Source organism: Lactuca serriola, chromosome 9 (genome assembly GCF_051521515.1).
Source record: "Lactuca serriola cultivar US96UC23 chromosome 9, Lser_US96UC23_V15, whole genome shotgun sequence".
Taxonomy (NCBI): Eukaryota; Viridiplantae; Streptophyta; class Magnoliopsida; order Asterales; family Asteraceae; genus Lactuca; species Lactuca serriola.
The window spans coordinates 7,285,548-7,300,357 of record NC_136416.1 but is presented as its reverse complement, the minus strand read 5'-3'; the positions used below and the strand labels follow the sequence as shown (position 1 = coordinate 7,300,357).

At 34.1% G+C, this 14,810-nt stretch overlaps 1 protein-coding gene across 1 annotated transcript; it reads left to right on the top strand.

Annotated features, from left to right (window-relative positions):
• The first annotated feature begins 10,582 nt into the window (after nt 1–10,582).
• Nucleotides 10,583–14,510, top strand: LOC145073009 (hyperosmolality-gated Ca2+ permeable channel 1.7-like). The gene is made up of 12 exons (XM_079019552.1): nt 10,583–10,896; nt 10,991–11,152; nt 11,248–11,383; nt 11,479–11,580; nt 11,655–11,774; nt 11,855–11,935; nt 12,034–12,374; nt 12,870–13,115; nt 13,239–13,563; nt 13,654–13,887; nt 13,967–14,207; nt 14,290–14,510. The coding sequence occupies exons 1-12, from the start codon at nt 10,583–10,585 to the stop codon at nt 14,361–14,363; spliced, it is 2,376 nt and encodes a 791-aa protein (XP_078875678.1). The 3' UTR covers nt 14,364–14,510.
• The last annotated feature ends 300 nt before the right edge of the window (nt 14,511–14,810 follow it).

Genomic DNA, 14,810 nt, shown 5'->3' with positions numbered 1-14,810 from the left:
CATCACTATGATGTTAGATTCTCGAAAATCTTCAAGGCATCTTCAAGTGTTCTTGAGTTGATCACTTCCATTCTTCAACAATCATCTACTGAAATCACTTAAGTTGAGTTCATACCCCTACATTTTCATGTTTTCTCAAGTTTTTAGGGGGGGGGGGGGGGGGGGATACAAGTTAAAACACCAAGAACATAACTAAACTTTACTAACAGCCTTCATCAGAAAAGTTGGACTCCATTCACGGACTGTTTTGGACAACTTAAACATTTTTGTTTTCAAAACTGTTTTAGGTGTAAGTAGTTCCAGTTCTTAGCTTTAAAATTACTACTTGCACATCTCCATACGATTTTTCTACAATTTATGGTGATTTTTACAAAACTGTCTATCATTTCAAACATCAATCCGGACCAATCTGTGATTATGGACTTGTTCACACAAGTTAGAGTTCATTAAAACTCATAATAAAAATTATGAATAAACTAGACTCATTTTCCAAACTCTCAGAATTTACAGATTCTAATTTGGACCTTTGATGATTTTTCTATAAATTTTCTAAGAACAGTAAATGAAAATATTAATAACAGAAAAATGCTATCAATTTCATTTCACCTTGTAACATGTTGAGCAAGGTGTATATCTTTATGTGATTATAGGTTTTTGCAAATAAAATGAAATTTTGACTTAGTATATAGTCATACATCAGTTAACAAATGGAGTTTGCTAGATAGAGCATAGAAATAACGATTTGTTATAATCATAGCACATCTATTACATACAAACATTTGAATAAACTATGTTAAGTATAGTTTATGTACATTACCACTTTTGCCCTTGTTTTGATAAACTATAATAGGTATAGTTTATGATTCATCACATAACTCACTCATACAAAAAGGGTACATTCATACAAAAAGGTTTTACATTCACGCACACCACACGTAAACTTGTTAACTTAAATTGTGAGACATTCTCTTTCCGTACGTCCGAGTGCGGGACTTAAATTCATGGTAGCTATATCCAGAGTCTCTTGTAGGGAGAACGTGATAGTTGTGTATAGATCTATATTGGGTTAGACACCCCACACCTGAGCTGCATGCAACAGCTAGACCGGCAGGTCTGTGGTGACAAATGTCATATTAGTTTCGCGACGCCTGAGAAACGTCGCGGCAGGTTCATTCAGTCATAGTATGGTTATAGTGGCTCACTTAGGAAGTTAACAACTCATAAATTTTACGGGAATTTTTCCTTATAATCGAAAAGGGTTTTATGCCAATTTAAAAATATGGTTATATTATTAAGTATGGAAAATACTTGTTCATTCTTGGTTCTGGGATTTAGGACTACATACACATATTAAAGAAAATATTGGATTTTCTGGATACATATTCTAACGCTTTTACAAGGAAAATGGTTTACTTCTCTAAATCTCTTATGAACTCACCAACCTTTTTGTTGACACTTTTTCAAACAACTTGTATTCTCAGGAAATCACTAAACAGGAAATCAGGTGCATTTTGAGGATGGGACGTTAAGGCGTCAAACATTTCATATTTTGTCAACATATTGTAATTGATTTTGAAACATGTAATTCATACAATGATGTAACTTTTTCAATTATATATATGTTGGTTGTGTTTACTTAAATCACTATTGCATTTGTTGTTATGATACTATACATGAAGTCCTCCACCCCGGACGTTTCTGCCATCCTTGGTTTGGGGGTGTGACATAATACCACATAAGTTGTTGATTGTGTCCTTTGTTGATTGTCACCTCATTTATTAATGACATATACACATTTACTAGTGTGTTCTTTACGATTTTAAGAAGAGAATTATCAACGAACACTGTTCCAATTTCTTCTCTTCGAGCAAGCCCTTACTTCATTTCTTCTCTTCAAACCTCAAACATGGTTGTTGTATACATCGTTGTCGATTTGCACTTCTAAGGAATCTTCGTTACGTACCACATACAATACACCAATAGGATTAATCAGAGGCTGATGAACATCAATTTCGCAGACATGGACCAGGACGAGTGTTATGCGTTCGTCGAAAGGTCCACTCAAGAAAAATGTAAGAAGCTCTATTAATGTTTTCCTGGTATTGATTTTCCAAAAGATTTGAGATTAATTCAGAATGAGCTTGATTATGTCGAATTCATAGCAATTGCTTATGAATGTGGTGTTGAACTCCCTATGTGTGTAGACCATTTTGGTAATACTAACATGCAGGAATGGTTGGATGAAGAAAAAGATGAAAATGTTGATAACATACAAGAAGAAGTGATTAATGATGCAGAAAAAGTTGACCTAGTTGAGACAAGGCATGGGGATGAGGATGGAATCCCTCATTTCTTTCAAAAAGGATAATGGGCCAAATTTAAACATGGGTGACAATGTAGGTGAAGATGAACCTATTGATGAAGCCATGGATGACAATGAAGATATTGATCCCGACTTCCCAAATATTTTAAATGAGAAGCTTCATTGGAAAGAGGATCAACCTATTTTAGGTATGAGGTTTGAGAATGCTAAACAATTGAAACATGTGCTCTTTAGCTGTGTTGTTACGAATGGTTATCAATTATCCTTTGTAAAAAATAATAGTAGGTGATTATTAGCCAAATGTTGTGATGAAAAATACATTTTTAGGGTTTGGGGTTCATGGATGAGTGATGAAAAGTCTTTCTAGATCAAGTCTTTTATAAGTAACATTAATTGTTAAAAGAATTTTAAATTAGTATCAATTGTCAGTTATAAATGGATATGTACTCATTTTACTCAGGAATTTGTTAACAATCAAAAGATGAGTGTCAGATTGCTTAAAGAGGAGGTGAAAAACACTTTTGACATTGGCGTGACTATGAGTCAGTATAGAAGAACCAAGAAGTATGCTTTGACTCTAGTTGAATTTGTAACACTCCTTTCCCAAGTATTTTCCTTTTGAGCTTAATTATAAATTTTCTTGCAAAAATGGTCCTAAGCGGGGCGTAGGGTGCGTTCTACGCATGGCGTAGGAAGGAGTATGGATGGGGGGCTTAATGCCCTACGTCAGGCGTACCAGGTCCCTACGCAGGGGGTAGGTGCGCAGTATCCAAACCCTAAATTTTAGGGTTGTGGCCCTATTTAAGGACCTTAACTCCCTTGAGGCCCTCGCCATACTCAGCCTTCACTCTCCCAGATAGTCATTTCGAAACCTTAATCCCTTGTAAGCTTGTTTTGAGTCAGTTGAGTGTTTTTGGTGCATTTTGAAGAAGGATAAGTCTATCATTATGGATTGGTGTGGCTCAATCTTGAAGATCTAGAGCTTTCATCTCATTTTCCAAGTTCATAAGGTATAAAGTTCTCACCTTTATTATCCATTGGGTTAGATCTAGTTTAGCTTGTTGGTTTTTTCATGCTTTTAGTCCCATGATTTCGGTTCTTGTGAGCAAGAGCTACTCCAAAGCTTAAGGTTGTCATTTTTTGTTGTTTTTGAGGTTCACATATCATAAAAATGGGATATTGGTTGCTATCTTTCACCCATGCAAGGGTTTGAGGCCATTAGAGGATGATATGGAACTAGGGTTTGATCTTGTGCTCCATTAAGTCTTGCAAAGGCATAAAGTCAGGAACTTTATCACTCGGGACGATCATTAAGACCAAATCTGAGATTTATATGGGTTGTCTTTACGAATTAAGAGCTAAAATGGAAAAGGACTTATCAACGTTCTACGCGGTGCGTAAAATAGGCTACGCCCAACGTAGCTTTGATTCTTTACGGTGTTTCTATTAATCCCTCTACGCGGGGTGTAAAGGCATGGTGTATACATGACGTAGCACCGGAAGGCGTGTTTGTTCACTTTGGTTCATTAGGTCACGTTTGGAAGGGTCTAACCTTGGAAGGGTAAAATGGTCTTTTACCCAAGAGAGAGAGAGAGAGAGGGAACTATGTGATGGACCATTGATTATAGATTATCACCTTAGTTGCTAATTAGGGTTGTTTTGGATATGCTTAGTGTGAGGAGCTTTTGTAGTAGCAGCTTGAGTGTGAGGTTTATCTGACTATCGATTGAGGTGAGTCTTGTCACTGTACTTGTGGGTCAAAGGCACCAATACCAGCCCACTAAATTGTGTTGTGTAGAAGGTTGGGCCCATTATTGCATGTTCGTGTTGAAACATACCCTAAGACTGGGCCCATGTTTGTATGTTGGGTTGGAATATACACTAGGGTTGGGCCCATTGATTAGTATTGCTTGTTGTATTTTGGGGGACTCACTAAGCTTTGTGCTTACGGTTTATGTTTAAAATGTTTTAAGGTACTTATGGTCTCAAAAGGAAGGGCCCGACTTGATCGCACTGCATCCCCTGGAGATTTATTCTACAATGAATGTTTACAAATTACTCAGATGTCTTGAGAATAGTTTGACTTTGATCATCTTTTGGAACAATAAATGAATAGTTTTGACTTATTTAAAATGAAATTTTTACTCGATATTTTTGGGATGTTACAATTTGGTATCAGAGCCTTGGTTTGAGGGATTCGAGCACACTCCCAGGTGTGTCTGGACTCACGCTAAGGATTTCTAAAATCTTTTAAAAGAAAATGATTTTTCTAAAAAGGTTTTTAAGAAAAAGGGGTGTAATGCATGCAATCGGCCTAATGTTTTGATACCAACTATGACATCTCCAAATTTACGGTCATTTTAAAACTTTTATTTTTGATTATTTTTAAAAATAATATTTCTTTTTAAAAATAATATTTCTTTGCCATGTACTTCAAAGTCCATCTCGTTCAACCCATAAAAAGGTTCGTTCAAAGCAGCTAATGGATCGTTCCATTCTTCCTCTGATGAAGCCATTCTTCACTCCTACATAAAATCAAGGTTACATAACGTCATTTTAACTAAGAGATCAAAGGGAAAAAAAATGAAAATTTAGTCCAAAACTGTAAATACCTAACATGTGATGATCGTCTTCTTTACTTAACTTACACTATCAATACTGATTATTGTTTTCTTCTTTACTCGAGCTTTTGATAACAATCAAACCCTAAAAAGCTTTGAAAATGTAGAGAAATATGGGCGACAATGATGATTTTTGTGGAGAAATGGAGAAGACGTACGTTTTGGCGTAAAGGTGATGGGTATTTGTGTTCTCGATGTCTAACGGACAAGATAACGGGAGTAAATGAGAGGTGTGTCACCGGATGACCTGTTAAATGGCGTTTTTGACAAAAAGAGCCCAAATGTTGGGCATTAACGCACCAAAATTTGTCGCAGGGACTAAACCGAACAAATTTTGAAAACTTAGGGACTTTTAAGTCAAACGCCCAATTTAAAAAATTCTAAAAAGATTTTTTTTTGTCTTTGACATTTAAAAAAACAAAAAAAAAAAATACGAGATGAGATACTCTTTACATTCGATAGCTCTGCGAATGTGGAAAATGAAAGTCTGAAGCGTGAGGATCGATAATGGAAGTGTAGAAGCAACTACCATAACTAGGGGACGCAAAACATCGTGATCTGAGACCCCAACCATAGAAAATAAAAAAAAATTGCGTACTGAAACATTGTGTGGGCGGTAGTAACAACTTCATAATTATTTGTTTTTTAATGTTTAAAAGAACCTTTATCGACAAGTCTGAACCCACAGAACATGATCCTATTTGTTGACACACGTTACCCGTGCGGTACAGAGAACATTATATCAGATCCACACAGTCAAAAAGAAAAGAATGGTACAACTGTCATATCCGGTACACAGGTTAAATTTCAAGCACTTAATCAAAGAAATCTCAAGAAATTCAAAAAGTTGATTGAAGAACTCAAGTTAAAGACAAAGATTCAAAATTCAAGTTCAATCAAATCAAGAGCCACAACGAAGACAAATATGGCGCAAGAAGAACTATGTGATATGATATTTATCATTCTCGAAAAAGTGAAAGCATAGAGCTGAGCTCCTACGAGGGTTGGCCCATTATTTCGGAAAAAGCTGATTTGGTTGTGTCGGGTTCTTAAGGATGCGTCGATTCTAGTTTTTAACTATCTAGTCTTGAGAGCATGAGATTTTGAACTGTGTTATTTTCGCTTCCAATGCTAATTAAGATATAAAGTTTAAATAAAATATATGATCAGTTTGTTGGGTTACACCATCACGAGTCTTCCTGACTTTGGGAGTCTATGATATAAGGAAGGTATCAGGATGGTTGTTAAGGTAGTGATCCCACTGGAGTTTCCTCGGTTTAGAGTCTAGTCGTAAAAAAATAATAAATAAATAAAGAGAAGACAAAAATTTAGGTTGTTTATTTTCTTTTCTGTATCGTTGTTTATTTTTCATTTTGTTATGTTTTTTCATGCATATTTTACTCCTTATATATTTTTATATTGATATTGTTAGTTAGGTTTTCTTATTAGGTTGTTAGTTTCATCTAGGTTATTCCCTCGCTTCCATTTTCCCTCGTATTCGTTTCTGATGCATATCCTTTCCTTACTCGAGGACTAGTAATGTTTTAGTTTGGGGAGGTTTGTTAGATGCATTTTATATGCATCCATTAGCACGTTTTTGTCAGTATTTTATTATAAAATGTTAACTATTTCCCTTGTTTTATTATAAATTGTGTGTTTCTCATTATTTTTACAGGATGTTTGTACTACTCACTTTTGTTAGGATTTTCAGGGCAAATTAGCAAGGATTGAGAACACGACAATGAATATAAACATAAACAAGTAATATAATAAAAAACATACAATAATGAATATAAACATAGTTGTTGTTAACAAGTTTTATAATAAAAAACATAGCTACATGAAAACAAGTTCATTTCAAACTATGGCTATAGCAAACATGTAAATTGCAACAACACACAAATTCACAAAAATGTTTCATAAATAATAATCATAGAATAATTAGAACCAAAATCAAGAATATTCAAGAGCATTTAGTACAAAACTTCTAAAATTAGTGCAAATTTATAAAAAAAATAACTATATCAGTTCGAAATTACCGGATTTTGATGAACAATCCATTTTTTTGACGGTCACAATCTGAATCATTAGCTGCAAAATTAGAATCTAAAACAATATACATATAGACATCAAGATATTTATTATTTAATAAGTACCATGTTGTTAAAATCAACAAATTATCATGTAATAAATCAGTAAACTCTAAAACCTAGCAACTACAAACATAAAACCAAAATATTTAACAAGTATAATTTCAACCAACAAATCAGAATACCTAGAATTAAACTATATCATGTAATAAAATCAAAACATAATCATCATCTATAAATTAAATCAACCTAGCATATACATAATGAAATAAAAAACAAACTAAATGAGATATTGGTTTGATCTTACCAAATTTTGATGAATTATCCATTTTTTATGATAACTGGAATCATTAGCTCCAACATCAAAATCCAAAACAGTTATATGGGTTTTTTTTTATGATAATTACAATAGAGTATGGATCAAAATCCAAAACAATTAAGTTAGTTTAAGAATCAATTTCTTATGTTTTTCCTCCAGAGATTTTAGAATGAAATTTTAATCATAATCAAAGTGGAACAAGTTTGAATCAGAAAACACATGAAATCAATGAATCAGGATAGAGATATTGAAAATAAGAATCAGAATATGGTTTTATGGTTTTATCAAGGGATTAGCAAAAGAACTCCAACCGAAAATGTATTCGATTTTGGAATCTTAATGAAATCTGAACGAACTATTACAAGAATATATAGATTAATCACTGGTTGATTATTTCAACCAAAAAAAATCAAACTTGAATATCAATACTATGTTTTTACAAGTGATTCAAACCTAATCCATGGATTCATAGAAATCATAATCGTATAAAAACAAACTAAAAGACATATTAGTTTCATCTTACCATATTGTGTTGAACTACCAATTTTTGATGATCAGAATCAGAATCGCTAGCTTCATAATCAGAATCCAAAAAGGTTTTCTAGGGTTTTACATAAAAAATTAAATATTGTGGAGAACGAATAAAATGTTGAATCTAAATCCAAATATGAAGGGAATATATTTGATTTTTGGATCATATGAAGATTCAAAATCAGTTTCTTAGGGCTTTTCTAGAGAAATTTGGGAAAATGCCTTTAATCGAACGAGCTTGGTTAAAAAAAAGATGAAACCTTGATGTAATAAGGAGCTCGAATTAGAAGACCAACTTATATTTATGGTTAACCTAAAACAAATTTGTGAAGGAAGCAGAAGATGTCGATGATCGAGATTGGATCAAATGGGTTTTAGTGTTCGTATCTAGGGTTTTTAGGAAGAATACCGAGTATTTATTTGTGAGCTAAATGAAATAGAATGTAAAATTTCGTTACTACCCCTCCGTGTCTTATTCTAATCCCAAAGTTCCATTTAATTATAAAAATGTCACCGCCTACTTTATGTCCCTTGTGGTTTAATCTTATTTAATTTCAGCATTTGATTATTCAAGATGAGTGGTCAAGATTTGGTTTCATTGTCTCACAAAATACTATTGTCTCACATGAACTTAACCCTATATATATATATATATATATATATATATATATATATATATATATATATATATATATATATATATATATATATATATATATATATAACGTCATAAACCAACATACAAGCTTTGCACGCTTAATGCATGTTGATGCCTGCTACCCCCGTATTTTCACCTTCACCCAAACCCTCACAATTTCTCACGGATTGAAACCCTTAATTTTCATATTTCTCACATCAGTCATTACAACAGGAATTTAACTTGTTTATTGCATTTTTATTCTCGTCGAGATCAATCAATTAGCTGAGGGAAAAAAGGTAAAATCTAATTATTTCCTAATCATGATCACAATTGTTAAAATTTAACTCATATCTTCTTCTTACATAATTTTCATTTTCAAATATAATATATATAGCATGGTAGGTGTTCAGCAGAAATATATGATGTAAGAGGAATATAATAGTGAAAATTTAAAAGTAAATCAAATTATGGGTTGAAGTTTAAAAACATTGTAATGCATATATGACACAAACGACATAGTATTGTGGGTTTGTGTACGTAAGTTTATATACCTTGTAGGGTATATTCACTTTTTCCACACACACACACACACACACATATATATATATATATATATATATATATATATATGTGATGCTACATCCTTTTTTCCGATCATCGTTAAGATTATGTTGGGTACTCCTTGCATGCAATCTGTGAATATAAATGAGAAACATCGAAAGCTATATCGGGGTTGCCCTGATATTGCTCTCTGATGCTTAAATAAGATGGGGATTGCATGTTTTAAGTATGGAAGTTAACAATGGATCAGATTTAGTCAAAGGAATAACATAATATAATGTATGTTGACGTCGTCTTCACCACCACCATCTCTCTCTCTCTCTCTCTCTCTCTCTCTCTCTCTATATATATATATATATATATATATATATATATATATATATATATATATATATATATATATCACGAATCAAGTTATCATTCGCCACCGTCATATCATCCTTCACCACCTGCCACTACGAAATCCTACCACTGTTTCCTCCGGTAACCACCTCAACCATATCCAATCCTTCTCGAGCAAGCAACATCTCCATCGATCAACAAAGACCTACAACTCAATTTTAATGAAATCAACCAAGAGACTATCAAGCATCTTCACCATGGATCAACATCTCCATCTCTCTCATGAATTAGGTTCTTCTTAGTCGCCTTACCACCATTGCAATTGAATAGATGGTATATGATGTAAAGAATAAGACCAAATATAAAGAAAACAAAGAGTTCGTTAACCTCCTAAGTCATTTTTCCTAAAATAAATAAATAGAGAAAGAGGGGCACATCTGGAATAAGGAATATGCAGCATTGAAAAGACAATAATTGCCACGTGTACCCCAAATATATAACGTCATAAACCATAATACAAGCTTTGCGCGCTTAATGCATGTTGATGCCGCCTCCCCCCTATATTTTTCACCATCCCCAAACCCTCACAATTTCTCCCAAATTCAAACCCTTAATTTTCATATTTCTCACATCAGTCATTACAACGGGATTTAACCTGTTTATTGCATTCTTCTTCTCGTTGAGATCCATAAATTTGCTGAGGAAAAAAAGGTAAAATCTCAACGTTTCATCTTCGTGATCACGATTGTGTGACGCCCGTCCTAAAATCTTGTAAATTTGCATTGTTATGAGTTTAATGTATGTGATTCCTGCTTCCCTTCAATCTTAGGATCATGTAGTTGAATCGATGATTTTCTGGCTTTTTGCCGTTGATTTTCATTTGCGAATGTGTTCGGTTGAGGAAAACAGATAAGCAAATTGTTTTGGGACGTTTAGGCTTCGCGAAACAAGAATGTGATTTTTTTTAATTTATTTTGTAGTCTTGCTAGATGTTTAGAATCTAGATTGCAAGATAGAACATAAAAACTTACGGATTCATATTTTTTTAGATTATCTGTTAGTTATCATCTGAAGCTCATAAAGTATTAATGCTTGTGACTTGTGACATGAATTTCGACTGAAACTGTAGGTGGTGTTTGGTCTTGGATAAAGAACATGGCTAGTCTTTCAGATATTGCTGTATCTGCTGCTATTAACTGTTTGTCTGCAGTACTATTTCTGGTGGCATTTGCAATTTTACGGCTTCAACCCATCAATGATAGAGTTTACTTCCCAAAATGGTATCTCAAGGGCATAAGAGATAGTCCAACTAGTTCAGGAACTTATGTAAAGAAGTTTGTTAATCTAGATGTCAAAATGTACCTAAAATTCTTGAATTGGATGCCTGCTGCCTTAAGAATGCCAGAACCTGAGCTTATCGAACATGCTGGACTTGATTCTGCTGTGTATGTTCGAATATATCTTCTTGGGTGAGCACCTTTTGGAGTCTGAGTAGCCAAAATCAAAACTTACAACCTAAATGCTACTTTTCCTGATTCTGTTAATGTCAAAAATTTTATGCAGCTTGAAAATATTTTGCCCCATCACTCTTCTTGCATTTGGTGTTTTGGTACCTGTTAATTATACGGGGGAGAATTTCGAGGAAATGAGAGTAAATAGGCGAGATCTAACTTACAATGATATTGACAAGCTCTCGATATCCAATGTTGCTCCTGGATCGAGAAGGTTTTTTTTTTTTATTTTATTTTACATACTTCCATTTGTGATTCTGATAACATAATTTTAGTATATGTATTTAGTGCTGCCATTATCATTATCAGGTTATATGCCCATATAGTAATGGCTTACGTCTTCACATTATGGACATGCTACGCCCTTTACAATGAATACAGGATTGTAACAAAAATGAGGCTTCATTTTCTTGCTGCTGAAAGACGTCGCCCTGATCAATTTACAGTGAGTAATAGTCAACAAAAATGGGCAGAGATATATGATTTTGAAAAAAAAGTTATGGAGTAATTAATAATCATAAAATATAATTGGTCTTGTAGGTTCTTGTGAGAAATGTTCCTCCAGACGATGATGAGTCTATTAGTGAGCATGTTGAACATTTCTTCTGTGTTAATCACCCTGATCATTATCTTTCACATCAGGTGTGCGAGCTTCTTTTTTGTGGAACCTATTTCATACATTTGGCTAATCTGGATATGTAATTTTGGAGTATTAGGTGGTGTACAATGCAAATGCTCTTGCAGATATGGTGATAATGAAGAAGACTTTGCAAAATTGGCTTACTTACTACACCAACAAGTTTGAGAGAAACCCTAATAAAAGGCCAACTACCAAGGTATTTGACTAGACTTCATTTAGCTGACATGACATCTTTCATTGCTGTTCAAGTCATTTTAAGTTTAGGTATCTATATAGACAGGTTTTTTGGGTCTTTGGGGAAAACATGTGGATGCGATTGATTTTTATACACAACAAATCGAGGCTCTAAGCAAAGAAGTAAGTATACAAAATAGTCAAGAATGATTGATTTATTTATATAATACAATTTCCATAACCTAGTCTTTTTTTTTTTTTTTTTTAAAATACAATAATAGGAGGAAGCAGAAAGAGAAAGGGTGTTGAATGATGCAAATGCAATTGTACCTGCAGCATTCGTTTCATTTAAATCGCGATGGGGTGCAGCTGTTTGTGCTCAAACACAACAATCAAACAATCCCACAATTTGGCTCACAGATTGGGCCCCTGAACCACGTGATGTTTACTGGGACAATCTTCGCATACCATATGTGGAACTTAAACTTAGAAGATTGCTAATGTCTGTTGCTCTATTTGGTCTTACCTTCTGCTTTATGGTCCCTATAGCCTTTGTTCAAACTCTGGCTAATATCGAGTCAATTCAGAAGTATCTTCCCTTTATGAAGCCTCTTATTGAAATGTAAGTAAACTTTTCAGCTTTAACAGAAAATTACGTTTTTTGGTTTTTATTCAAGGTTCTTTAGTCCCTGCTTCAAGTAAATGACTATTTTGGTCCCTGAGTATAGCTGATTTTTAAAATTTTGTTCCCAAAAAGTTTTCTTTTGCAGGTTTTTGTAATGTTTTTTCGTCCCTGGTCCAAGTAATATGACTATATTTTAGGAGCACAATCAGCTATAATCAATTAGGGACCAAAAGTAGTGGTTTTTGTTGAAAGAAGTTGGAAAAGTGCAAGAGAATAGAGTGGTTTTTGTTGAAAGAAGTTGGAAAAGTGCAAGAGAATAGTTTTTAGGACCAAAACAGCTATACTCGGGGACCAAAAATGTAATTTTATGATCTATAGTCAATTTACTTGGAACAGGGACCAAAAACGTCAAAAATAAGGGCCAAGAGAAGTTATTGAAACAATCAGCTGTAGTGAAGGAGCAGAAATGTAATTTATTCTGTTTTGTTGCAGTGAATCAGTGAAGGCTATCATTCAAGGTTACCTTCCTGGAATTATACTAAAAATATTTCTGATTCTTCTTCCAACAATCATAATGACGATGTCAAAAATAGAGGGGTTTACTGCATTATCGGCTTTGGAGACTCGTTCAGCTGGAAAATATTATTTATTTTTGCTTGTGAATGTGTTTCTTGGAAGCATCATTACAGGAACTGCTCTTCAGCAACTTCAAGGACTCTTGAATCAGTCCCCAACCATGTATGACCCTATCTTTTTTTTTTTCCATCTCTACCATTACTAATTTGCATCTCCCAAAACAATACTATTTGGGTAATGGAATAAATATTTTAAAAAAAAATTACAAGTTTTGGATGAATGCAGGATTCCACAAACTGTTGGTGTATCGATCCCAATGAAAGCCACTTTCTTCATAACATATGTGATGGTAGATGGTTGGTCAGGCATAGCAGCAGAGATTTTGAGACTGGTTCCTTTGGTGGTTTTTCACTTGAAAAACACGTTTTTGGTGAAAACAGAAAAAGACAGAGAACAAGCCATGGATCCTGGTTCCTTGACTTGGGCAATATCAGAGCCTCGCATACAATTATACTTTTTGCTTGGATTAGTCTACTCCACTGTCACCCCTATTCTACTCCCGTTCATTGTTGTCTTTTTTGCCTTCTCCTTTTTGGTTTTTCGCCATCAGGTATCCCAATAAATACATAAATAAATAAATAAATACTAGTACTAGTACTATATATTATATCTGATTTTTTTTTTTAAATGGATGTTATAGATTATCAATGTGTACGATCAGAAGTATGAGAGTGGCGCGACATTTTGGCCAGATGTTCATCGCCGGATAATCATTGGATTGATACTTTCACAGTTTCTGTTCTTGGGATTGCTCAACACCAAAAAGGCATACAACGCAACATATTTCCTGATTCCACTTCCTATCTTGACCTTCTGGTTTTTTAGAGTTTGCAAGGGGCGCTTTGAATCTCAATTCAAGAAATTCCCGTTAGAGGTAAAAACATATTTTTAATTAATTAATTATATGCGTTAAAGTGACAATACTGATGTTTATTGATCGATTGATATGACAGGATGCGATGAAAAAAGACACACTAGAGAAGGCAACAGAACCAAACCTCAACATAAAAACGTATCTGCAAGATGCATACGTGCACCCGGTTTTCAAGGGTGCAATAGAGTTTGAGAGACCGAGGGTGATTGATGAGGAAGAAAACAATCCACTGGTGTTGACAAAGAGGAGTTTTCATAGACATCATCATGGTAAACAAAAACAAGAAGAAGAAGAAGAAGACACTTCTGAGGACAGAATGGGTATTTCAGCAGTTTGAACTTGGGTTTCGGTGCGGTTTCTTGTGTATTCTTGATCTAAAAATCGGTTTTCAATTTATTTCAGAGACGTCGTCGTCCAAGGGAGGTTCTACTTCTAAAGCAGGTCCGACAGTGATAACGGCGCAGGACAAGCTGTGACTAATTTGCGTATGTTATGTTGTGTATTAGTATATGTAAATCTAGGAACTCAGTTAGTTGATATAGCGAGTCTGAGTCTGAGTCGAGTCAATTAATTGTGTACAGTTAATTAACCTACCCAATTAAATACCACTTACAGTTAACACGCACCAAGTACCAACTCTTTTTTCTTCTGCATATCATCTCATCTGTTCTGTAAATCTTCTTCTTTTTTGTGGACAAGACTACACTACATGAGTAAAGGGTAAAGTTGGAAAATCGCTTTATCTTAATTTTACATCTGACCATGTATTTTCAGAGCAGCTTTGACAAAGTGGTTATATATGGAGTGACTTAACGCAAATACCAAGGATTAATATCTTATCAAATTAAAGCGTTGCTATCCTCATTCATACACAAATCTAAGGCTTCTTCATCACCTCCACCTGGGGAGGTAGAAAACATCCA

Coding starts and splice junctions, on each gene's coding strand:
- LOC145073009 (XM_079019552.1), top strand. CDS start 10,583: ATGGCTAGTCTTTCAGATATTGCTGTATCTGCTGCTATTAACTGTTTG. Junction 11,384..11,478: donor GTCGCCCTGATCAATTTACA/GTGAGTAATAGT, acceptor TTGGTCTTGTAG/GTTCTTGTGAGAAATGTTCC. Junction 13,888..13,966: donor TCAAGAAATTCCCGTTAGAG/GTAAAAACATAT, acceptor TTGATATGACAG/GATGCGATGAAAAAAGACAC.